We start from the raw sequence: 27,477 nt of genomic DNA, 5'->3' as shown, positions 1-27,477 counted from the left end.
TGTAAGTGTGTTGTCTATTAGAATAGGGGAAACATAAATCTTCGTTATCGTCCGTGATGCACCATGGAGATCGCCTTTGGCCATGACGAATCTACCCAGTTTGTCAGTTGAATAGACTTTCTCAAATGGGAATTACTTTTTGAAGGAGGCTTCTAACGGCCCAGGAGCTGTGGGGGAACCTTGCATGATAAACCCCGATGTAACTCTGTCTGCCCAGAAATGACATTTTGTGCCCAATAATAGAGTGTCTCGCCACAATACCAGTTCTGGGGCTAGCGTTTTAATATACAACATCACCTTTCTCTCTTTATCTGGTTATTCAGCCTATTTACATTCCAGAATCTCCTTGTACCCCTGCTGGGCCTTAGCGTCTGTGTCGGGCATTAAGAGATTAAGGACAGCGTATATATGTGTGATCTCCAAGTGACATTTGTGACGAACAAGAAAGAAAAAGAAAAATATCAAACAATCTCCCAGGCACTATCCTCCACCCAGCTTCCCTCGCACTACACTTCCATCCTGAAATACTTTAGAATAACCTGAAGTTAGGTTTTACATATTCTTGGTTCTCAACTACAAAGCAAAATTTTAAGTGCATGTATAAGAAATGTAAGACCTTCGTCTCTGAAGTTAGCACGAAGCAGAACAAGAGACCAAGCTTTCATGCCTGTGGAGCTAGAAGTGGCCCATCTATGAGGTGGTGGATTCTGCTGCAGCACCAGCCATCAGACTGATGGGCCTCCGACCCACAGCACTGAACACTGCTCGGCGTCTGTTCCGTACCCTTCTTTACGTCAATAGACGCGAAACCACGTTTTTATTCATCTTAACTAGATAGAAGGCATTTACGTTATGTTAAGCATTCATGTACAGCTTCAAAAAAATTAAAGTGACCGCATATACATTAACATTGCAAATGAGCATTTCCAATACTGCGGATATAGCTATAATCTGTAACATTGCAACTGAGCAGTAATGCATGTATAGCCATTCACTGAGTATGAAAAGTATTTTGGTGTGGTTACAAATATAGAGATTTCTTACATAAAAGATATTCAAGTGACCAGGCTGCAGTCTATATATACGGTTCTTCACCCCTTAACCTATCCCCCCCAACATCAAAGAGATACACACATGATGGAATATTTGTTTTAATTCTCAAACATATAGAACATCTACATCTAAATTGTAATTTTAGTAGGTTCATTGGAGCTTTTGTAAAACTAGCATATCACTTTTTTGGGATTTTTTGCTCCTTACGCCTACTTTAATTTTGTCATGCTTCAGTTGAGGCCATTGATCGTCCTTACAGTCAGCTTGTGCTGCTTGGACGAACCAAGCAAATGATAGGCTTCACAGCACACCGGAGAACCACTGGTCTATATCATATATATTTCCTCTCTTCCTGTTATGAAATATCACTATTATCACCATCCCTAGCGGTGCAAAGGTGCATGCGTGCAAAAGAATGCATCACATTCCATATTTTCCACTCAGCATTGCTGCTATATAAGGTGCTTATTACTACCCTCAGTACTTCTTCACGTTGAACCATGGGTGAATTGTAATTGAAACTGCCAACAGGTCTAAACTCCTTTCCAGGCAGCAAAGCAGCACCACTGTCTGGTTCAGTGGAAGTCGTTGTAGTCTGAGTTGCTGGAGGCTTCCCAGTCTGATACACTTGTGAGTTCATCACTTTCAACTTCTATATGTACCTGCACCCCTGGAGTAGCCAATAACAGCTCTGGGGTATAACCAGTGCTTTAAATGGAAAAATAGAAGTGCAGGTACTCTGTACCAGAGTACCTGCTTGTTTCTGAGAAGTGCCGGTACTCTCCAATTAAAAGTATTACGTTTTTCTTGATATTGGCTACTCCAGGGGTGCAGGTACATATAGAAGTTGAAAGTGATGAACTCACAAGTTCCTTTGGGAACGTATTTAACTGACAAGTGTAACGGTCACTCCAGCTTCATGTCCGTCCATTTTGAACATAGTTGTCTGGCTTCACACTACTATATTAGACCTTTGAAGAGCAGCACGGAAGGGATTACTTAACTGACTACATTTTAGCACTTAAAGTTGTTATCCCCAAAGCACAGATCCCCGTTGTATCAGAGACTCTTTCAAGTTAGAAGTGGTGTTGAGCCTGATGAGACGGAGCCGTTGGTGCCATATGACGAAGCGCCCCCTTGTTCAGGACCACTGTGCACACCAGCAAAGGTTTTATTTATATATATATATATATATATATATATATATATATATACAGATATATATATATATATATACATACACACACACACACGAAATTTTGAAAACGTATACTTTGCTCAGTTCAGCTGCTATCTTGAAAGTTTTGGGGTGATAAGTCAAGCCGGGCTTGAGAAAAAGGGGGCATCCTAAAACACATTTTCCCCATTCATTTTCCCATATGGTCTTTAAACACGCCTACAAACTGCTGAAAGGAGGAATTGCACCAAATTTGGCAGAACAGTACGCAGATTACACTTTTTGTGATTTGGTTTAAATCCGTTCAGTAGTTTCTGCGATATTAGAGTTAAAAAAATATAGATATATAGGGGGCATGGATCCGGGTGCGGATTCACCAATCTGGGGGAAAAGCAAAGCCCTCATTGGCTGGCTGCATCCTGACAGAAAAGTTGCAGCCGCAATTTTGTTTGTTGCACAGGCTTGAGGGGGAGAGGGGGGCGAGTGCAAAAATACATGAGGGGTCATCATACAGATATCCTGACCCCATAGGACACATTGAGGGGTCCTCGTGGGCAAAAAAATGGCCAACTTATTTTTGTTGTTGTCCAATGCGTCTACGGATTCGTGGATCCACGGATCCAGAGAAAAACTGAAAAACAAAAACCCTACCCACTGCATCTAATCTCATGCTGCGCATACCTGAAGGCTGTGCGCAGCTTCGGTTTGGGTGCATGCAGAAGGGTTGGGAGATGGGTCTGGCCATTGGCCAGGTCCTTCAGCCAACCCGCGCTGCACTTGGCAAAAGGCCGTGCACAACGCTGTTTATATTTGCGTATGTGCGTGCTAAAAAAGCATAGAAATTCACTGAAAAAAACAAAGGTTACAGGGACGTTATAGTTGGGTTCTGAATTTACTTGCACAAAGCCATTGAAATTCAGCGTGGCGGGGGCATGAGTTATAGTTACCTTAGGGCAGGAGTGATAGTTACTTGAGTTAGCCATAACTATTGCTGCTGGATTTCAGTGGTTTTGAGCAAGTAATTTCAGAACCTAACTCTGACGTCCCTGTAACCTTTGTTTTTTTCAGTGAATATATATATATATATATATATAATATATAGGGAAAATGTCACTTACCCAGAGTACATCTGTTCGTGGCATGTAGTGCTGTAAATTCACATGGCATGCATATCTCTTCCGACATCTAGTGTTGGGCTCGGAGAGTTACAAGTTGTTTTTCTTCAAAGAAGTCTTTTTGGAGTCACAGGATCGAGTGACTCCTCCTCTCGGTTACAGTGCGCATGGGCATCGACTCCATTGTTCGATTGTTTTCCGCAAAGGGCGAAGGAAGGAGTGATAGAGTATAAGAATATAAAGAGATGTCCATGCAAATGTTAATGTATCTACATATGTACAAATGATAAATGACTACAGGCTTCCGGGGAGGAGGGAGGGTGCATGTGAATCTGCAGCACTACATGCCACGAACAGATGTACACTGGGTATGTGACATTTTCCGTTCAATGGCATGTATAGCTGCAGATACACATGCTTTGCATAGACTACAATGCAGTTAATCACCCTAAAAATAAGCGGTGGCTAGCCTGCAGGAGTTGAAGTTGTTTGAAATAATGTCCGTAAGACAGCTTGGCCAACATTGGCTTGTTGCTTTGAAAATACATCTACACAATAATGTTTTGTAAATGTATGAGGAGTTGACCATGTAGCAGCTTTACATATATCAGCCATTGGTATATTTCCTAATAATGCCATAGATGCCCCTTTCTTTCGTGTAGAATGTGCCCTAGAGGTTATCAAAAGTTGTCTTTTTGCCTTATTGTAAAATGTTTGTATACATCTAACAATCCATCCTGCTAACCCTTGTTTAGAGATAGGATTGCCTTTATGTGGTTGCTGAAAAGCAACAAAAAGTTGTTTTGTTTTCCTAAAATCTTTAGTTCTGTCTATATAGTACATAAGAGCTCTTTTGAGGTCCAGAGTATGAAGGGCTCTTTCTGCAACTGAGTCAGGCTGTGGGAAGAAGACTGGCAATTCCACTGTTTGGTTGATGTGAAAAGTAGCTACTACTTTTGGGAGAAATTTAGGATTTGTTCTAAGTACAACTTTATGTTTGTGTACTTGGAAAAAAGGTTCTTCAAGAGTGAATGCTTGTATTTCACTAACTCTTCGTAATGAGGTAATAGCTACAAGGAAGGCAACCTTCAATGTCAAAAATTGAATTTCACAAGAGTGCATGGATTTAAACAGTGGGCCCATGAGTCTGGTAAGTACAATATTTAGATTCCAAGAAGGAACAGGTGGTGTTCTAGGTGGAATAGTGCATTTTAATCCTTCAGTGAAGGCTTTAATAACAGGAACTGTGAACAGAAAAGTGTGTTGAATAGTTTGTAGGTATGCAGATCTTGCAGTAAGGTGAATTTTGATGGATGAGAAAGCTAATTTTTTTTTGTGCAAATGGAGTAGGTATCATACAATATCCTGTATTGATGCTGTAAGTGGATCAGTGTTTTTAGATTGACAGTAGTAGACAAATCTTTTCTGTTTGTTAGCATAACATTGTCTAGTGGTAGGTTTACATGCTTGCGTGAGTACTTCCATGAATTCTGATGGAAGGTCTAGGTATCCAAATTCTATGACTTCAGGAGCCAAATCGCTAAATTGAGAGCACTGGGGTTTGGGTGCCTGATTTGACCTTTGTTTTGTGTTAACAAATCTGGTCTGTTTGGAAGTTTGGAAAGGGGTACTACAGACAGGTCTAGTAGTGTTGTGTACCAATGTTGACCTGCCCATGTTGGGGCTGTAAGTATCATAGTGAGAGATGTCTGGTGTAGTTTGCTGACTAGAAATGGAAGGAGTGGGAGAGGGGGAAAGGTGTAAGCAAATATCCCTGACCAATTGATCCATAGAGCATTGCCCTTGGATAGGGGATGTGGGTGTCTGGGTGCGAAGTTTTGGCATTTTGCGTTTTCGCTTGTTGCGAATAGGTCCATCTCTGGTGTTCCTCACTTTTGAAAGTACTTTTGAAGTACTTGGAAGTGAGTCTCCCATTTGTGTGTTTGTTGGTGATTTCTGCTTAAGAGATCTGCTATCTGATTGTGTATTTCTGGAATGTATTCTGCTAACAGATGAATGTGATTGTGAATTGCCCATTTCCATATTGTTTGGTCTTGTGGGGACAGTTGAGATGAATGTGTCCCACCTTGTTTTCTGAGGTAATACATCGTTGTCATGTTGTCTGTTTTTATCAGAACAATCTTGTGTTTGAGAAGGGGTTGAAATGCTTTGAGGGTAAGAAACACAGCCAATAATTCTAAATTTCTTCTGATTGGAATCCCATTCCCCTTGAATGGTATGCTTTTTGAGATGAGCTCCCCAACCTATCACTGATGCGTCTGTTGTTATTATGGTCTAAGACACAGGGTCTTGAAATGACCGCCTCTTCATTAGATTGCTGAGATTCCACCATTGAAGGGGTGTGTGCGTTTGGCAGTCTACCAACACTAGATATTGCAATTGACCTTGTGCTTGAGACCGTTGTTGTTAGAGGCATTGTTGTAAAGGCCTCATGTTGAGTCTTGCATGTGATTCTATCGCTATGCAAGATGCCATCATTCCTAGAATTTTCATGATAAATCTTACAGTGTATTGTTGATTTGGCTGTATGTGTGGTATGAGATTTTGGAAAGCTTGTATCCTTTGTGTATTTGGATATGCTAGGGCTTTTTGAATATTGAGAATAGCACCTAGGTAAGGTTGTACTTGTGCTGGTAGAAGGTGAGATTTCTGGTAATTTAGAGTGAACCCTAGTGTATGTAGGGTTTCTATTACATACTGAGTGTGTTCTTGACATTGTGTAAAATTGCTTGATTTTATTAGCCAATCGTCTAAATATGGAAAGACGTAAATGTGTTGCAGTCTTAAGTAGGCTGCTACTACTGCTAGACACTTTGTGAACACTCTAGGAGCTGTTGTTATGCAGAATGGCAGAACTTTGAATTGGTAATGTTTTCCTGCTATGACAAACCTGAGATATTTTCTGTGAGCTGGATGGATGGGTATATGGAAGTACGCATCTTTGAGGTCTAAAGCAGTCATGTAATCTTGTTGTTGTAGTAGTGGAATGACATCCTGCAGAGTTACCTTGTGAAAATGTTCTGACAGGATGTATAGATTGAGAGGCCTGAGATCTAGGATATGCCTTAGAGTGCCATCTTTTTTGGGAATGAGGAAGTACAGTGAGTATACTCCTGTTCCCTGCTGGGAGTGTGGGACCAATTCTATTGCTTGTTTTAGTAGAGATTGTACATCCTGTTGAAACAGAACATTGTGTTCTGTGGACAATGTGTAGTAATGTGGTGGAATGTTTGGAGGGGTGGAGATTAATTCTAGGCAATAGCCATTGCGGATAATTAATAACACCCAGTTGTCTGTGGTGATAATTTTCCAATGAGAGTGGAATTGTTGAAGTCTTCCCCCACAGGAGATGTGTGGGGTGGAGGGGTAGGAAAGAAGCCACTGTTTGGACGGTGTAGTGGCTTGTTTTGAGGCTTGGAACTTGCCTCTGCTTCTAAAATACTTTCCCCTATAGGATCCTCTAAACCCCCCTCTCTGATATTGTTGCTGCTGCTGTCCCTGCTTTGTTTGGGAGGTACAAGTTTCAGAGGATTGTGGTTTAATTCCCCCCCCTAAACTGTGGCCTGCGAAAGGAGCCTCTATATGGTGTGGTGTATTATCCTCCCATAGCTTTGGCAGTATGAGTCTTTCCTCAGCTTCTCTATGGTTGTATCGACTTCAGGCCCAAATAAGTGTTTCTTATCAAAAGGCATGTTAAGTACTGCCTGTTGGATTTCTGGGTTAAAACCAGAAGAGCGTAACCATGCATGCCTTCTTATTGTGATGGCAGTATTTATACTTCTTGCTGCTGTATCAGCAGCATCTAGGGCAGACCTTATCTGGTTGTTACTTATGGCCTGCCCCTCTTCTGCTACCTGTTGTGCTCTCTTTTGATGCTCTTTTTGGAGGTGCTGTATGAGTTCTTGCATCTCATTCCATTGGGCTCTATCATATCTGGCAAGAAGTGCTTGCAAATTCGCAATTCGCCATTGGTTGGCGGCTTGTGTGGCCACTCTTTTGCCAGCAGCATCAAACTTTCTGCTCTCTTTATCAGGTGGAGGAGCATCCCCTGAAGATTGGCTATTAGCCCTTTTTCTAGCCGCACTCCCCACCACTGAATATGGAGGAACTTGGTGTGTGATGTAGTCTGGGTCTGTAGGAGCAGGTTTGTATTTTTTGTCAATTCTTGGAGTAATTACTCTCACTTTGACCGGCTCACTAAAGATTTGGTCTACATGTTTGACCATTCCAGGCAACATGGGAAGGCACTGGTATCTAGAGTGAGTGGAAGACAGAGTGTTGAACAAGAAATCTTCCTCTAGGGGCTCAGTATGCATAAGCACCCCATGATAATCAGCTGCCCTGGAAACAAGCTGTGTGTATGCAGTAGTGTCCTCTGGTGGAGATGGCTTTGAGATGTACAAGTCAGGATCATTATCTATTATAGGATTCGGGTCATATAGATCCCAGGGATCCACTGTATCTCTATGAGAGTATTGTGAGTGTGTTGGAGAACGCAAGGGTGGTGGGCTGTTGTGTGGAGGTGAAAAAGAAAGCTGTGGGGAATGAGGAGAAGTAGGGACAGGTACTGCCTTCTCTTTTTGTTTTTGGACTTTGGCTGGTGGTTAAGTAGAGTCTAATTCCTCTTGAAAAGCCAGCTTACTTTTAGTTATTAAAGGAGGTGCTGTGATAATTCTGCCAGTCTCCTTGTGTATATGGATCCTCATCAGAAGGTTTGTAAGATTCTTGCATTGGCCTTGAGGCTTGCTTAAGTCGGCTCGAAAGTCCTTGTTCCTCTGTATAAGAGGCTTTCTTCGGTTCCGAAGTTTGGATCTTTTTCGGTCCCGAAAATGAAGTCGGCTGTTTTGGCTCCGAAGCATGGCGTCGAAGCTTCGACTCCGAGGAGTGAAGACGCTTACTGAAGTCCGAGGTAAAACTTTTAACCAACTTACTCGACTCCGAAGTGGACGGAGGAGTGGCCTTTTTCGGCGCCGAACCCGAAGGTCGGTTGACAACAGTCTTTTTTCGGGTTGAACCATGGCCTTCCGGCAGTGGTGTACCCAAGGCCTTCAGTACTTTTTTATATGTGGGCGTAGGGGCAGACGTACTCACGTGCTGGCCAGCAGTGACAGGCGTATCTTCTTCTGATTCTTGCACGGAGTCGGTATCTCGATGGAGACTGCTGTCTGCGCCTGTTCTTCTTCCATGACGTCGAGATGCTCTGTACTCTTCAATGCCATCTCTAACCTTCGGGCTGTTCGATTTCTCAAGGTCTTCTTGGATCGAAACGATCGACAGGCCTCACAATCCTCTTCTCTGTGGTCCGGAGAAAGACACAAGTTACAAACCAGGTGTTGGTCTGTATAGGGAAACTTTGCGTGGCACAGAGGGCAGAATGGAAATGGAGTCCAATCCATGAGGCTTCCACACGGTAGGCCTGAAAAGGCCAGAGTCGGGCGCACGCCGCGCCCAAAAGTGCGAAATCTATATTCCAACGGTACTATCCGTTCGAGGCTAGATGGAACACGATCGAAACAATATCGACAATTAAATTAGTTTTCTAAGGTTTCCAGTTCAAAATCTCTGAGTGAGAGGAAACACGTCCGAACCCGACCGAGGAAAGAAAACATTCTAACAATGGAGTCGATGCCCATGCGCACTGTAACCGAGAGGAGGAGTCACTCGATCACATGACTCCGAAAAGACTTCTTGGAAGAAAAACAACTTGTAACACTCCAAGCCCAACACTAGATGTTGGAAGAGATACGCATATCTGCAGCTACACAGGCCATCGAATATATATATAAATATGGCGGTCGTCAGTAGATAGTTATAGTTAAGACCTAGACTCAATAGAAAAAAGCATTTTTTGGTTTGCCTGTGTTATGTTAAGAATTGCTTTTATTGCACGTGACTCACCCCAAAGGGTATCTCAGCGCATTAGCCGAGTTGTTGAAGCAAAGACCAGAGTAATTGAATACTATTAAAACAGAACCGTTTCGAGGAGTTCCGTAAAAGTAAGATGATCAGTGCATTGAAGGAAGAACGGCTGGGAGAGCATTCCAGTAGAGAGGGGCCACATAGGAAAAGGATCTACCACCCATCCTGATCCTATTTACCCTAGGAACTGTGAGAGCTGTATGGAAGAAGCCTAAAGGATAGATAACTTGGTACCTTTCCAATTAGAGCCTTATGAGTAATACAACAGATTTTAAAAGTAATCTTCTGCAAACTGGTAGCCAATGAAGAGAATGCAGTAGAGGAGTAGCTGACGTTCTTGCAAGCGTGTTACAAATAGGGTGTGCTGCTGTATGCTGCACAACCTGTAGCTTGGTCAACAAGGACTCATTTATGGAAGCAAACAAGGTGTTACCATAATCCAGACGGCTCATGATTAAAGCCTGAACCAGTGTTTTCCTAGAGGAGGCGGAAGGAGAGGAAAAACCCGTCTCAAAAGACGACGTAGGTGGAAACAAAAACCAGTAGTTTTCTGTACATGGCTGGCCATGGTGTTCATTTGGATCAATCTCTCACTAAGATTCTTTACCACTGTGGTGGGGATAGGAAGGGTCCCAAGCTCCGAAGGCCACCAACTCGGGCTCCAATAAGAAGCTGCCTTCCCACATAGCATTATCTCAGTTTTGCTTGACTTGAGCTGCAGACAATTTACAAACATCCAGTCAGCGATAGACCCAAGGCCAGATCCGAAGAGTTCTTTCACTTTGGAAGGTTTGCCGTCAAAAGACAGCAATGGTTGGGTATCATCAACGTATGAGTAGATTTCTAAGCCAAACTGTCTAACTAACTTAGCCAAAAGTGCTGTGTAAATGTTAAATAAAGTAGGACTTAGACATGAGCCCTGAGGGGACTCTCTTATCCAAGTGCACGGTATGTGATTTGAAGGAGCCTAAAGTAACTGTTTGTGTTCTAATTGAAAAGAAGTCCTCTAGCCACTGTAGTGCTGGTCCAACTATGCCGCACTCCGTCAGCCTTGATATCAGACGGGAGTGTGCCATGGTCCCAAAAGCCACGGACAGATTTAGTAATACCAGCATGATAGGGCAGTTAGTATCTAATGCACATCTGATATGATCTGTCACTGCTACTAAAGTAGTTTCTGTACTATGAAAAGGACAGAAACCGGACTCTGAGGAATCCAGGAGCTGACTGAATTCTAAATACTCCATTAGCTTTTTGTTTATTAAGGCTGAAACCCGTCGCTACACGGGCCTGAAGATCCCTTAGAGGAGGAACAAACAAGCCTTGCTGCAAGAGTCACAGTCCACAGGGGTACTGTCCTGCAAGGAGAGGCAAGGGCTTACCGTCTCCCAAGTTGGACAGCTGGTAGGGAAGACCAAGGGGACCACTCCAGACCACTACCTGTGATGCAGGATCCACACAGCCGATCATCATTTCAGTTGGTGCCTGCGGATACAGGGGGAGTGACTCCTTCACTCCAAGGGAGATTCCCTCTTACCTCTTGTGCAGGCTGAAGACTCATTGCCCTCAGAGGATGCACAGCCGGGGAAATGTTGCAGTTTCTTGAAGGAGCCGGAGCAACAATGTTGCAGAGTGGAGTCATCGCTGAAGTTGAAGATTGTTGGTTCCTGGAGGGTCCAGTTGCAGACCCACTGGCCAGAATATGAAGTAAACAATGCAGAGGAGTCCTGCTGGAATCCTGCATGTCAAATCTGAGGACCCACCCAAGAGGGAGACCTTAAATTGCCCAGTAAGGGGGATTGGTCACTTAGCAGGGTGACCACCAGTCAGGGGGGTGGCATCACCTATCTGACCTGGCCACTCAAATGCTCCCAGGGGGCTCTGCCCTCCTTGGATTCAAGATGGCATAATAAAGTGGCCACCTGGAGGAGCTCTGGGCACCACCCCTTGGGTGGTGATGGACAGGGGAGTGGTCACTCCCCTTTCCACTGTCCAGTTTTGCGCCAGAGCAGGGACTGGGGGTCCCCGGGCTGGTGCAAACCGGTTTATGCAAGGAGGGCACCAAATGTGCCCTTCAAAGCATACTGGGTGCTTGGGGAGGCTACCCCTCCCAAGCCATGTAACACCTATTTCCAAGGGAGAGGGTTTTCTGCCTTCTGCCGAGCTGATCAAGCAGCAGGAGGTCAGAAAACCGTCTGAGGGGTGGCAGAGCACGGGCTGCCCAGAATACCACAGAAGACTGGTAGGAGCAATGCTGGGTGTCCTCTAAGGAGCCCCCAGAGTGCATGGAATTATACAGCCAATACTGGCAACGGTATTGGAGTATGATTCTGACATGTTTGATACCAAACATGCCCAGATACGGAGTTACCATTATGTAGCTGGATACAGATGACCTGTGTCCAGTACATGGGTAAAATGGCTTCCCCGTACGAAGTCCATGGTAATGGAGCTGGAATTCTTAGGGTCACCTCTGCTCATGTAGGGTGCCCTCACACACAGGTACCTGCACCCTGCCTTCTGGGCTAGGAGAGCCTACCATAGGATGACTTATAGTGACCTGTAGTGAAAGGGTGCATGCACCTTTTCATGCAGGCTGCAATGGCAGACCTGCAAACACATTTTGCATGAGCTCCCATGGGTGGAACAATACATGCTGCAGCCCCTTGGGAACCCCTGGTGCCCCAATGCCCTGGGCAACTAAGTACCATATACTAGGCACTTATACGAGGACCCCTGTATGCCAGTTGTGGGGGATGCAAAGTCCCAAGCAACCAAATGTAGAGGGAGAGAGCACAATCCCTAGTGTCCTGGTTAGCAGCATCCCAGTGAAGACAGTCAAAACAAACTGATAGCAGGCAAAAAGTGGGGGTACTTCATACAGTGTGCATCATATAGGGTGTATTCTCTATGGTTGTCGCATGATAAGTTACATCAAAGGATTTGTAGTTTTTTGTTAATTTTACTTCTAATTGGCTGCTGAAATAATCAAAAGTGAAGAAAGAGAAGCATAATCCTCGTCTCCATGTCCTTAATAGAACTGAAAAATTCTTCCCACAAATGCTAGGATTTCTTTTTTGTCCTTTTCAAAGCTCTGTGTCTTTTCACAAGGCTCTTCGTAATCCTTCGTCATCTCCCCTGACGCACCATTTTAACTGGTTCAGCTCTTGTTGGCTCCTTAGATCAGCTGGGACATGACTTCCTGAAAATCCCTAGGTAAACTGTGCGGTACTTTTTCTGCTGCCGTGGACATGAAGTGAGGTGGTCTACAAATTTCCCTGCATGCAGAAACCTGTTACCTGAAATTAATAAAGTCTCTAAAAATGTTACTTTTTTTCCTCATACATTTTAACCAGTATTAATCTTACACTTTTTGATTTTGCAGCACTGCTGTGTTTTAGTGCCAAGATACCCATGGGGTGTACTTTGCACACAAGAACACGTAGTAACGGAACATAACAATAACCGCAATGCTCTCAGACATACTTAATATCGAATACAGATTCAAGTTATGCTTAATACATTAACATTGTGTCTGATACAGAGTAACTCTCTACATAATCTTGTTTTTTTTAAACATATTTTTATTGTCATTTCCTCAGATTAAGGCCATTACATCAATACATCACTCTTTACAAAATCACAAACTTCAATAAAGCTTAATATGCATACTGTTCACAATAGGCTTAGGGGTAAGGAGTGCCCATATTATATATTGTCAAGTGTGTATTAGGAGCCCTAAGTGCATTGTCCCAAAATGTACTCCCACTGCCGGTAGTTATAGAACTGGTAAGCAGAGTTATGCCTGTTCCTTGATTTGCACCACAAGAGGCGACCCCCAGTAGTGGGCAGGTCACTTTCCTGTCTCTGCAGAACACTGACATTTATCAGCTATAAGCAGGTATTAGAACCCCTACAGGAGTATCTCTCTCTGCAATTAATGTCATCATTCATATCAGAAAAAGTCCTACTGGTGTCTCTAGTGAGCCATGTGTGACAACCTTAAATGGAAAAAAAGAGAAAATAAACACTAAGTTAACGGAAACAAGCTAACTACGCTGTCTTGGGGGACTGTCCATTCCACCTATGTGAGAGTCATACCGAAGGGTGGTATTCTGGAAAACCTGTATCATGAGGAGTGGGGGGAGTGGGCCATGCACCTGCGCTCGGTCCAGTAAGTTCTTCAGAAGAAAAAGCCCTCATCCCATCCGAGAGTGTGGAGGGGGGCCTGTGGAGGGGGTGGGGGAAGGGTAGGTGGAGAATGGACTAAGGGGGTTCGTGTAGAACCCCAGCTGCTGTAGCAAGACTAACCACTGTTGGAGGATGACCCCTGACACCTCCCATTCTCTGGTATTCGCATGTTAAGCAACAGGACTCGAGGACCAGCTTGTCTCAGCCCACCCATAGTGTCCAATTGTATCTACCGCATCAGTCTCCATGTGATCTGTACCAGATTCCTCTGTTGTTGTTGTGTCCCTGTCATCTACTTGATCTCCTGGAGTCTCTTCCGGATGTTCCCAACATTCCAGAACCTCCCCCCACAATCCTGCTATTGGACGTCTACATAGGCCACAGGCATCTTCTCTAAGTGAAGCCCTCTCCTTTGCTCGTGCACACTTGGTGACTTCCCTCCTCCACGCCTCAAGAGTTGGGGGCATCCCAAACTTCCACAGGAGGGCTATGCACCTCTTACATAGTCGTGTTTTATTAAACACAAAACTACATGGTGTTGGCTCTCTGGCTAAAATAGCATTGAGCTTTCTTCTCAGTATTATTTGTCTCGTAATTGTTCTGCCAAAGGCAAATTCAACAACTTAAGGTACAGAAATGCTATTTTATTGCAAATATTTGGAGAAACTGAAAAGGTTAAGTTGTTCGGCGACATGAGTAGGACGGCTGGAGGAGGTGGTGCACCCCTTTTTATGTGCGAATAATATGCTTTTCAAGACAGCAGTATGTTGTTAGTGTTTATGATAAGTTGCTTAGGCAGCACTGGAGGAAAAGCTTGGATTCACAGGAATTAGCATACTTCCCCTACATAAGTAGAAAATCATGTTTTTAATATAAGAAGAAATCCTGATTGTTGAGGGTCAAGACTTTTGTATCAAACAGGAAATTGCTTTGCATGGAGGAAATATGATCTTAGAGTGAATAAGTCACTTACTCTTTTTTAGGTCATGGCTTTAGGACAAAGTACACTTTTCATTGGAGTCTATAGAGTGAAAATAATACCAGATAAAGAAATTATAACAAGACGTTTGAACAAGTTAATTCAGTTAACCACTGTACATACCTTTCAAGGCGATATAGTCTGTTGCAATGAGACATCCCAAAGCATCAGGAGGATTCTAAGGAGAGCAGTGTGTCTGCTGAGTGTGTGGACCCTTATTCATTTCTCGCAAGCCATGGCTTGTTTCATTGGCAGCCGTTGTCACATTTTGTTGATTCGGATGCCTTCTGTTTGCTTGTTTTTCTAGCCCAAGAAGAAGAACATGACTGCCTATCAGGTCTTCTGCAAAGAGTTCCGCGTAAACATCAATGCTGATCACCCTGGGCTAGGTAGGTGTGCCATGTGTTGCTTCTAGTCAGCCTGGGGTAGCAAAGTGTGTGATGACTGTAACCAATCAGCCTAGGATAGGCGAGACAGTTTTGCAATTGCCTTCAACCTTGGGTGTGTGATAGAGCCATTTGCCATTGCCAGTCAATCTGTGGTAGGTGAGTGTGCCCTGTGTTGTTGCCAGTCAGCCTGGGTGAGCACAGTGAGTAATTACCGGTCATGCTGGAGCAAATGAGCGTAATCTGTATTAACATGAGCAAGGTAAGTGACATGCAGTATTGCCAATCAGAATGGGCTGAATGCTGTTTGCTCTTGCCAATCAAGCTGCGTTAGGTGAGTGTAGCACAAATGAATCTGTGGTCTGTGAATGGTGTACACTGTTTCTAGGTGTACTGTAAATTGTGTGTATTACAAATGTTTGTGGCATAGATGAGAGTCTGCTATTGCCAGTCAACTATGCTAGGTGAGTGTGTTGTGTGCCATGGGCAATCATGCGTGGGGGCCCTGCACTATCCTAGCATGTAGGAATGACACTCTTGCAAAACATGGACCGAAGACTACTTGCAGAAATCCATGTGTCTCTAGATGCCAGGGTCAGAGAAGGAGATAAATATCACAGCTTAAGGCATTTTTGTCCCATCTGATTTTTATTTTTTGTACAGATTTCGGTGAGCTGAGTAAGAAGCTGGCAGAGGTTTGGAAACAGATGGCGGAGAAGGACAAACTGGTGAGGATCAATCTCTGCACATTCTTTTTCGAGCCTCTGTTTGAGAAGAATCACACTTTTGTATTGGAGACTAAGGGCCTGATTTAGATTTGGGCAGAGAAGTTACTGCGTCACAGTAGTGATGGATGCCCCGTCTGCCGAAACCTGAATCCCATAGGAGATAATGGGATTTCGATTTCGGTAGATGGGATATCTGTCACCGTTGTGACTGAGTAACCCGTCCGCTGAAATCTAAATCAGGCCCTAAATGAATGATATTCAGAATGCCTCTTATTATATATAGCATGACTGTGTGAGAAATAGAGTATCCTTGTTTTAAACCCATATGGTCCATGAGAATGCATACTTGTGTAACTTGTTTGATCACCTTCTGAAAATGGAAGTAGCCCTGTACTAAAATGCAGTGACTGTGTGAGAATGTGTGTGTAGTGGCAACAGACAATCACTGAACCTGCTCCGGTTGTTTCCAGTCACTGTGCTTGATGCCCCTTTTCTATCAGAATAGGCACATTGTCTATTGTATGATGCTGTGTGATATACACCAGAGACAGGGTCTTACTTTCTGAGCTTGCTGCATTGTCATCTTTTGAGTAGCTGCATCTATTTGCTCCTACCCAGCTCACTTATCTCCCTTATTTTGAACCTTCTCATATATTCACCTTTTTTCAGTTCTTTTTTTTAATATCTCTTTATTGATGTTATTACAGATGGGTGGAAGGTGGCCACCCTACCCCAGCAATGCAGCTTTTTAATCTTGAGGCATTCTTACATCACAACATACTGTTTCTCTCCTACATATCGCCACTTCAGTTGCAATAACCCCTCAGCCAAAAAACTGGCCGGTCTCCCAGAATACAAAACATAGTAATACCTTTGTCGCCTCATTGCATAGTGGGTGCCCCCTGTTTCCCAGGTCATCCCTGCGTGCCAGGATTTGTTTCCAAGGCCCCCACACCTTATCAAATGTTTTGGGACATCTGCTTTTCTTAGTTCTCATCATTCTCCTGTCTGCTTCTCCTCGTTCTCACCTCTCTCCTGCCCACTTTTCCCATTTCTCCCCTCTAGCCTATCCATTTCTTCCACCAGGTATCTCCTATCCATCTCACCTTTTCCCCTGTTCCGAGAGATTTCCAGCACAATACTTTTCACCAGAGTTTATGTCTATAAAGCCTGTTACCTCTACTCACACATCCCAGAGAGAAATGCCCAGTCTCTCGGTGATGCTCACAGCTATGCCCTTTTCACCAGACTTCAAAAAGCCCTTGATGACGTAAGTGGTCACCAAGAGTTTAAACAACAAGATATATCAACACCTTCTATTGCAAACACTAAAGGATTGTTCTAGGGAAAATATGTAGCACACAAAAAGAGAGCACAATCAACTTTCGTTATGATTGCCAGATGGCTGCATGTCATCTTGGACACCACATCTAGGTTAACATTTACTGTCTGTGAACCATTGTAATCTAGACTTGTTGTCCAAATTGTTTAGTTGTAGCTGAAACTTCCAGAATGCACTTAGTTGTTAATGGAAAGCCCAGGACTAGGTAGGCGTTAACCTGATAATACAGTCCTCTGTTAAATGTTCACCCCTCACTACTTTTCCAGTACCTTGCGCTGTTTCCTAAAGAGAAGGTTGTTTTGCTAGGACATTGCAGGCCAACAGCCCGTTGGCTAGTCTCGATTCTTTGCTTTGTATTTTAATAATTTGAGGGGAGATTTAACTTTCCAAATGGCAGAAATTTGCAGTTTATTTAATCAATTAGGATATTCCAGCACAACTCGTCTGATGACCGATTCCCAACACAATACAAACGTTAGCTGACTAAGTGCAACTGAGCATTGCGATTTCCCAGGCTTTTCAAACGTCCTTTCTGAGGCGTTGGTCGTTTTCTCAAATACATATTTAATTAATGCATTACTTGTAGTGTCCCTCATGAAGAAATGGAGAATACCTTCTTCTTTTGAAGCAGTTTACCAGGGCAGAGAAAGCTAACAAAAATTTTCTCTCAGAAATTAATGTGCAGAAATGTGGTTCTGTCAAAGTACTTCCCCAAATTCTCTTTGCAAGAGCTCGCCTTTTGCTTCTGTGGTCTTATCCTCTGTCCTTTTCCTCCAGTTCTCATCTGAGAGCCCCCCAATTGTTATCTTTGTCACTCTCTCACTTTCACAGGTCTGGAAGCAGAGGGCTCAGTACCTCCAGCACAAACAGAACAAAGCAGAGGCTACAACTGTAAAGCGCAAATTCAGCTCCTCTGATGGCACACCAAAGAGCAGAGGTGAGAAGTGTGCAGGGCTGGCTGACGTGTGCACAGCGCCTTGTGAGGCACGCACAAGGCCAGGTATGGGGTGGTGCACAGATTCCAGTGAGGTGTGGTGCGCAGGGTAGGATGAGCAACATATAGTGCCCGGTGAGGTTTGATGCACAGGGTAATATATCCACAAGGACAGGTGAGGCATGCCAAGGCCTGGTGGAGGCATGCAAAAGATCAGTCAGGTGAGACGAGCTCATGGTCGGGTGAGTCATGCTGAGGGTGGGGTGACGCTTGCCAGTGACCCACATTATCACAATTGGTGAAGATCACAACAGATCAAACCTGTGTAAATGTCTGAATGTTTTATCTTCTACTTCTGACAAGTAAGGGTTTTGTATTGCAAAAATACTATAAGAAACTATTATCGAGTCTTCTTAAAAATAATGGTATGTACACGCCTTGTTACCAAGCAGGGGCATTTCTGTTCTTTCTGTGGAACGTTGGGGCCCAACGCCTTCAGGTTTATATAAATCCAACCCTCTTTCTAGGTTGGGTTAAAGCAGCAGTGAAGGTGGGCCACAGCAATAATTTCTTGATTATATTTGATCGGGGTTGATAAATCTACAAAACCAGGGTTTTACCAATAGCCTATAGTGTAAGGAAAATCTAGTTAAATATATTACAGCACTGATTTTGTGTGTGTGTGTGTGTGTGTGTGTATATATATATATATTTACATATATATTTATATATGTTTGATGGCATGTGTAGCTGCAGATACACATGCTGTGCACTGTTCCTGCCATTTAGTGTTGGGCTCGGAGTGTTACAAGTTGTTTTTCTTCGAAGAAGTCTTTTCGAGTCACGGGACGGAGTGAGTCCCCCCTTTCGGCTCCATTGCGCATGGGCATCGACTCCATCTTAGATTGCTTTCTTTCCGCCATCGGGTTCGGACGTGTTCCTCTTTGCTCCGTTATTCGAATCGGAAAAAGACTAAAATTCACCGAAAAGCGTTGGTATTGTTTTCGATCAGGAAACACCTTGCATCGACACCGCGACACCGGCGAAACACAGCTTCGGTGGCCCTTTGGGGCTTCCGCACCCAGCCGGGGCCTGGTCGGCCCAACCACAGAAAACATCGAAGCCTAATGGACCGGACCCCTTTCCGGTTCTGCCCACAGTGCCACGCCAAGTATCCCTACACAGACCAACATCGGGTCTGTAATCTGTGTTTGTCACTGGAGCACAGAGAAGATACTTGCGAGGCCTGGAAGTCCTTTCGATCGAAGAAGACCTTGAGGGATTGGAGGGCGAGGTGGATGCAAATGGCATCGAAAAGTTCCGAGCAACTTAACGTCGAAGAACAGGAGATGGCTATCTCCATTCAAAGTTCGGACTCGGACGACTCCGACGCAGACCGACCACCTACAGCAGGCCAACACGTGAGTACGCCTGCCCCGACCCAAGCCCACAGTCAGTCGAAGAAACATAAGGCCTCAGGGACGCCACTGCCGGAAGGCCATGGCTCGACCCATAAAAAAATCAGTGGTGACCAAGCAACACCTTTGGCACCGAAAAAGGGCAAAATCGTGCCGAAGTCTTCGGACTCGAGCCGAGATCCCGCCACTGAGAAAACTCGACATCGACTCGTCGAGTCGGCGAAGCCTCAAAAGAGTCTTTCGGAGCCGAGGCCTACCATCAGCATGGGCATTTCAGTGCCGAAGAAAACTGCTTCGGAGCCGAAAAACCCCACATACATTGAGGAACATGGACTCTCAAAGCAACTAAAAGAGAGGCACAGATTTGAGGAGGAACTTCAAATGGAGGAGTGTGATGAAACACAGACAAGGATACAGATCCATAAGGATACTGGGAAGATACAAACTGCACCTCCTCTAAAATTCAAAAGGAAACTAGCTTTCCAAGGGCGGACAGACACTGAACAGCCAAGGGCTAAAGTTCCCAGAGAAAGATCTCCGTCACGCCATTTTTCACCAGAATATTCTCTGCCACATTCTACGCAGAGAACAGTGTCACCTATAGCAACGTCCACTACAAAGTCACCCACACACACTGTGCAGTCACAAGAGGATACAGACCCCTGGGACCTCTACGATCCCCTTGTGTCAGACAATAGCCCAGAGTGCTATCCTTCTAAACCCTCTCCACCCGAGGATAGCACCTCATATACTCAAGTCTTAGCTAGGGCAGCCGCATTCCACAATGTGAGCAAGCATACAGAGCCATTGGAGGACGATTTTCTAATTAATACTTTGTCCAGAACGCATGCTTCCTATCAGAGTCTTCCTATGCTCCCAGGCATGCTTAAACATGCCCAACAGGTTTTTCTGGAGCCCGTGAAAGGGAGAGCCATTACACCGTGTGTGGAAAAGAAATACAACTCATCACCATCGGACCCAGTGTTCATCACACAATAGTTACCCCCGGACTCTGTAGTGGTGGGAGCTGCGAGAAAGAGAGCCAACTCGCAGTCATCTGGAGATGCACCACCTCCAGATAAGGAGAGTAGGAAGTTCGACGCGGCAGGAACAAGAGTAGTGTCACAAGCTGCCAATCAGTGGCACATTGCAAACTCTCAGGCCCTTCTTGCACGTTATGACCAAGCTCATTGGGACGAGATGAGCGATATCATCCAACTTCTCCCCAAAGAATATCAGAAAAGAGCTCAGCAAGTGGTAGAGGAGGGACAAGCAATATCTAATAATCAGAAACAATCTGCATTAGATTCTGCTGACACTGCCGCAAAAACAGTGAACACTGCTGTGACCATTAGACGCCATGCTTGGTTGAGATCCTCAGGCTTCAAACTGGAGATTCAACAGGCGGTCCTAAACATGCCATTTAATCAACAACAATTGTTTGGACCACAAGTGGACACAGCCATCGAAAAAATGAAGAATGACACTGATACGGCCAAAGCCATGGGAGCGCTCTACTCGTCCCAATATAGAGGGACATTCAGAAAACCGCAATATAGGGGAGGTTTCAGACAACAGCCTTCAGAAACATCCACCTCTCAAACAAAACCAACCTACCAATCACAATATCAGAGAGGGGGGGTTTCGCGGGTCCTTCAGGGGACAATTCCCAAGGTCAAAAGGGAAATTTCAGCCCACAAAGCAGGCCACTAATAACAAGCAGTGACTTGCTCGTCGGCCTCCCCCAACACACATCACCTGTGGGAGGAAGACTGAGATTTTACCACAAACATTGGTCAGACATAACCACGGACACATGGGTCCTATCAATTATCCAACATGGTTACTGTATAGAATTCACACATTTTCCTCCAGATATTCCCCCAAGAGCGTACAAACTGTCGTCGCAACATCTAACACTATTACAAACAGAAGTGCAGGCACTATTAACAAAACAAGCCATAGAACTAGTACCTCACCAAGAAAAAGGAGCAGGGGGTTATTCCCTATATTTCCTTATTCCCAAAAAGGACAAAACACTAAGACTAATTTTAGATCTCAGGACTCTCAACCTATTCATCAAATCAGAAAACTTTCACATGGTGACACTACAAGATGTAGTCCCCTTACTAAAACTGGGAGAATACATGTCAACACTGGATTTAAAAGATGCGTATTTTCATATACCCATCCATCCATGTCACAGAAAATACCTCAGGTTTGTCATACAAGGAAAGCATTACCAATTCAAAGTATTACCCTTCGGGATAACAACAGCCCCCAGAGTATTTACAAAATGCCTTGCAGTAGTAGCGGCCCATATAAGGAGACAACACATGCACGTATTCTCATATCTCGACGATTGGCTAATAAAAGCCAACACTCAACAGCAGTGTCAAAATCACACACAGTACGTAACAGATACTCTACACACACTAGGGTTTTCTATAAATTTCCAAAAATCACACTTGCAACCATCCCAACTACAACAATACTTGGGAGCAACACTCAACACTCAAAAAGCGATTGCCAGTCCAAGCCCACAAAGGGTACAATCATTCCACACCATGGTACCAAAGATACAACAATTCAGCACTACACAGTCATATTTGTCATGAAACTCCTAGGCATGATGGCATCATGCATCGCAATTGTCCCAAACGTGCAGCTACACATGCGGCCCTTAAAGCAGTGCCTTGCAAAACAATGGACGCAGGCACAGGGTCAACTCCAAGATCTAGTGTTGATAGACCGCCAAAGACACTATTCCCTTCAATGGTGGAACCCTGTAAATTTAAACAAAGGGCGTCCTTTTCAAGATCCTGTGCCTCACATCATTCTCACAACAGATGCATCAATGATTGGTTGGGGAGCACACCTCAACAATCACAATATACAAGGACAATGGGACAGTCAACAGAAACAAGTACACATAAATCACTTAGAGCTCCTAGCAGTCTTCCTAGCACTAAAAGCATTTCAACCTCTTCTAGCACACAAACACATTCTTGTCAAAACAGACAATATGACAACAATGTACTACCTAAACAAACAAGGGGGAACACACTCAACACAACTATGCCTCCTAGCACAAAATATTTGGCATTGGGCAATTCACAACAACATTCGCCTAATAGCGCAATATATTCCAGGTATTCACAATCAATTAGCGGACAATCTCAGTCGAGATCACCAGCAAACTCACGAGTGGGAAATACATCCCCAGATACTACAAGAATACTTTCACCAGTGGGGGACACCAGACATAGATCTGTTCGCCACAAAAAAAAATGCAAAATGCCAAAACTTCGCGTCCAGGTACCCACACCCTCAGTCCAAGGGCAATGCTCTGTGGATCAATTGGTCAGGGATATATGCTTATGCTTTTCCCCCTCTCCCACTCATTCCTTTTCTAGTCAACAAACTGAGTCAAAACAAACTCAAACTAATACTCATAGCACCAACGTGGGCTCGCCAACCGTGGTACACCACACTGTTGGACCTCTCTGTAGTACCTCACATCAAACTTCCAAACAGACCAGATCTGTTAACACAACACAAACAACAGATCAGGCATCCCAATCCAGCGACGCTCAACCTAGCAATTTGGCTCCTGAAGTCTTAGAGTTTGGCTATCTAAATCTTCCAAATGAGTGTATGGAAGTCATTAAACAGGCAAGAAAACCTACCACCAGGCATTGCTATGCTAATAAATAGAAAAGGTTTGTTTTCTACTGCCAAGCAGAACACATCACACCGTTAGATGCCTCCATACAAGAAATTGTAGGTTATTTACTACACCTACAAAAAAGCAAATCTTGCTTATTCTTCCATCAAAATACATCTCACTGCAATCTCTGCTTACTTGCAGATTGAACACACAAAATCACTATTTAGAATACCAGTTATTAAAGCCTTTATGAAAGGACTAAAAAGGATCATACCTCCAAGAACCCCACCAGTACCCTCTTGGAACCTTAATATTGTACTTACACGACTCATGGGTCCACCTTTTGAACCAATGCATTCTTGCCAAATCCAGTTCTTAACTTGGAAGGTGGCATTTCTATTAGCTATCACTTCACTACAAAGAGTTAGTGAAATACAAGTGTTCACTATCGAAGAACCCTTCATACAAGTACACAAACATAAAATAGTTCTCCACACAAATCCAAAATTTCTGCCAAAAGTCATCTCACTGTTTCGTTTAAACCAAACTGTGGAGCTCCCAGTCTTCTTCCCACAGCCATACTCAGTAGCAGAAAGAGCACTGCATACATTAGACATAAAAAGAGCACTAATGTACTACATAGACAGAACAAAACCATTTAGTAAAACTCAACTATTGTTTGTCGCTTTCCAAAAACCCAAAACTGGTAACCCTATATCCAAACAGGGCATAGCCAGATGGATAGTCAAATGCATACAAACTTGTTACCTAAAAGCTAAAAGAGAGCTACTAATTACACCAAAGGCACACTCCACTAGAAAGAAAGGAGCAACAATGGCCTTTCTAGGTAACATACCAATGACAGAGATTTGTAAGGCAGCCACTTGGTCCACATCTCACATGTTTACCAAACGCTACTGTGTAGATGTGTTAGCAACACAACAAGCCACAGTAGGACAGGCTGTACTAAGAACATTATTTCAAACAACTTCAACTCCTACAGGCTGACCACCGCTTTTGGGAGGATTACTGCTTTGTAGTTAATGCACAGCATGTGTATCTGCAGCTACACATGCCATCGAACGGAAAATGTCACTTACCCAGTGTACATCTGTTTGTGGCATGTTCCGCTGCAGATTCACATGCGCCCTCCCACCTCCCCGGGAGCCTGTAGCCGTTTTAAGTTGCAAGTAGAAATTGTTGATATGTAAATAAACATTCCTTTAGCACAAACTATGTACATACATATCTATCCCATGGCATGGACATCTTTACTGTTCTCATTCTACCACTCCTACCTCACCCTATGCGGGAAAACAATCTAAGATGGAGTTGATGCCCATGCGCAATGGAGCCGAAAGGGAGGAATCACTCTGTCCCGTGACTCGAAAAGACTTCTTCGAAGAAAAACAACTTTTAACACTCCGAGCCCAACACTAGATGGCAGGAACAGTGCACAGCATGTGAATCTGCAGCAAAACATGCCACGAACAAATGTACACTGGGTAAGTGACATTTTCCATATATATATCACTTAAAAAAACAAAGGTTATAGGGATGTTAGATTTGCAAATACAGAGCCAAAGAAATTCAGCAGTTACAGTTATTTCAAGTAATTATAACTTACACCGTAAGGTAACTATAACTCGTGCTCCCGCCATGCACAGTTTTTTACTTCAATAATTTGACTGCTAATGTTCCATTTGCATTTAATGACGTTATAGAAGTTGTCATGAGAGCTGTAATATCTGGGGTAATTAGCAGTACTTGGCGAGGGCACGAGTTATAGTGACCTTTGGGCCCAAGTTGAAGTTACTTGAAATAACTTTATCTATAACTGCTGACTACCTTTGGTTTTGTACGAGTAAATTCAGAACTTACCTATAACTTCCCTGTAACCTTTGGTTTTTCAGTGAATGTCTATGTTTTTTTAACATAAAGTAATTTTAATTACTATACGCTAAGTCAACTACTGCCGTGCATGGCCTTTGGCCGTGCGCTTGGGGGTTGGCCGCAGGACATGGCCTGCGGCCAACCCCCTATAACCACCCAACCCCGTGCCCCACAGTGTCTTCGGCCGTGTGCGGTGGGGGTTGGCCGCAGGGCCTGACCCTGCAGCCAACCCTCTATAACCACCCAACTCCACACCACGCATGGCTGAAGGTTCTGTCTCTCTTGGTGTGAGAGGACGTCACTGGGTATCTGAGTGTGGGAGTGGCTGTGAGAGGGCCTGAGTGAGCCTGTGAATGGATGTGCGACACTCTGAGTGGTCTGTTAGTGGTTGCGTCAGTGTCTGAGTGGGTCTGTGAGTTGTGCGTGAGGGTCAGGGTGGGTCTGTGTGTGAGTGTATGAGTGTCTTAGTGGGTCTGTGAGTGAGTACGTGAAGGTCTGACTGGGTTTGAGTGGGTGCGTGAGTGTTTTAATGGATCCGTGAGTGGATGCATGTCTGTCTGAGTGGATCTGTTAGTGGGTGCATGAGGGTCTGAGTGGGTCTGTGCGTGAATGTGTGACGGTCTGATTGGGTCTGTGAGTAGGTGTGTCAGAGTTAGACTGTGAGTGGGTGCCTGAGTGTCTGAATGGGTCTGTGAGTGGATGAGTTGGTGCGTGAGTGTCTGAGTGGGTCTGAAAGTGGGTGTATGACTAAGTGGGTCTGTGAGTGGTTGCATGAGTATCTGAGTTCTTCTGAGTGAATGATTTAGTGTATGAATGAGTCTGTGATTTAAAAAAAAAAAAACATTTAGCCATTATTCGTAAATTCGTTGCAGCGTTACATGGGGGGGGTCGGACTGAGCATTGCGACCAATTTGCAAATACCAAGCGTTGTGAAAAAAATTATAATTTTAAGGTCATATTTTGACCCTAAAAGACCCCTGTATGACAGCCTTGAGGTCAGAGTACCTCCGCCCTGACCCCATATGCCACTTTTTATGTTATTTTTCAGCCCCAGATGTCCTGTAACCTAAAATAGCAGCTGCAACTTTCTGGTCAGGTTGCGGCCAGCCAATCGCAGCATTCCTGTTGGTGCGCGCATTCACCGCGATTACTGTAAAAACGTTGCAACAACTGCACTACCCTAGATATGCAGATTTATTTTCCCTTTAATGTCTCAAAAACTACTAAACGGATTTACACAAAATAACCAAAAGCATAATCTGCGGAACAAAAGTTAGCTTTCTGCCAAATTTGGTGTGATCTTGTCCAGTGATTCGGGCTGTAGTTGTGTTCAAAAACTCATATGGAAATTAAATTAACATGGGAAATGCATGTTTTTTTACCCCTCCCCCTTGATAGATCACCCCGAAACTTTCTGTGCACAAGAAGAATCACCGGCACACATTTTTGGAAAAAATCTGTCAAACAACACCAAAGATATAGGCAAGTCAACAAATCTTTTTTCTATGGTCCTAACTATTACTGCCCACTGGCGACTGCCAGGGCAAAAAAGCACTTCTACAGAAAATGTTTGACGCAAATTTGCGACAGATTTGTTTTTGAAAAAAAACATGGTCTCCTGTACTTGTTTTAATGAAGCCCCCCGGGGTTGGCCAGGTCCCGGGGGCATGTACAAGCAAAAGGAGGGGTTTGCACGGCGCCCTCTGACCAGGGCTTATTTGTGCCCTGCGGACCACCACCTCTCCCAGGGGCAAAATTACTTCATTGTAATGGAGGGAGGGCACGGGAGGAGACCTCCACCTCCCTGAGGGCTGTTTTGATTATATGTGGGGGGCCACACACACCCTCTTGCAGCCCCGGGGTCCTAACCCGCCTGGGGCAAAATGTTTAAAATATAGCGGGCTGACCCCCTGACCGCCACCTCCACGGTGCAAACATTCTGTTGTATGCCAGGGGCCTTGTGTCTGCCACCTCCCCAGGGCTGGAATAGAAGATAGGGTGTCCATTGCGGACCCTCGGCACCGGGAACCACTGCCACCCTGGAGCTAAATTCAAAGGTTGGAGGGGAGGCGTGGAGCCATACTTGGCCCTGGGGACCACCTCCCCCCACCCCCACCCCAGAGCCAGCTCCTGCTATGTCTCAGGGTGCCGATCCCCGTGACATAGCTATTTGCTGTGCCTTGGTGAGAGCTTTGACAGCTCCCGTCTGTAGGAAAGGAACTCTTTTTGGCATGGTTACCTCCACTTTTTGCTTGCTGTCAGTATGCTTAGACTGTTTTCATCAGGATCCTGCTAACCAGTACCCCACTAATTGTGATCTCTCCCTCTAACTTTGGTGGCCTAGGACTTTGCACACCCCACAATTGGCATACTGGGGGCCCCTATAAGTCCCTGGTATACAGTACTTAAATATCCAGGGCATTGGGATACCAGGTGTTCCACATGGGCTGCAGCATGTATTATTCCACCCATGGGAGCCCATGCAAAATGTGTCTGCAGGCCTGCCATTTCAGCCTGTGTGAAAAGCTGCATGCACCCTTTCACCACAGGTCACTGCACCCAGGTCACTGTAAGTCACCCCTGTGGTAGGCCCTCCTAGCCCAGAGGGCAGGGTGCCCATATGAACTCCAGTTCCATTGCACTGGACTTCA

At 44.5% G+C, this 27,477-nt stretch overlaps 1 protein-coding gene across 4 annotated transcripts in view; it reads left to right on the top strand.

Moving 5' to 3' along the window:
• The window catches only part of HMGXB4 (HMG-box containing 4), a 110,412-nt gene that overhangs the window by 49,341 nt on the left and 33,594 nt on the right, over nucleotides 1-27,477 (top strand). For all 4 annotated transcript variants that reach the window (XM_069231396.1, XM_069231397.1, XM_069231395.1 and 1 more), the window contains 3 exons: nucleotides 14,763-14,844; nucleotides 15,505-15,569; nucleotides 17,743-17,848. In XM_069231396.1, the coding sequence (XP_069087497.1) occupies nucleotides 14,763-14,844; nucleotides 15,505-15,569; nucleotides 17,743-17,848 (253 nt within the window). The remainder of the gene's footprint in view (nucleotides 1-14,762; nucleotides 14,845-15,504; nucleotides 15,570-17,742; nucleotides 17,849-27,477) is intronic.

Source organism: Pleurodeles waltl, chromosome 4_2 (genome assembly GCF_031143425.1).
Source record: "Pleurodeles waltl isolate 20211129_DDA chromosome 4_2, aPleWal1.hap1.20221129, whole genome shotgun sequence".
Classification (NCBI taxonomy): Eukaryota; Metazoa; Chordata; class Amphibia; order Caudata; family Salamandridae; genus Pleurodeles; species Pleurodeles waltl.
This window is presented reverse-complemented; position numbering and strand designations above follow the sequence as displayed.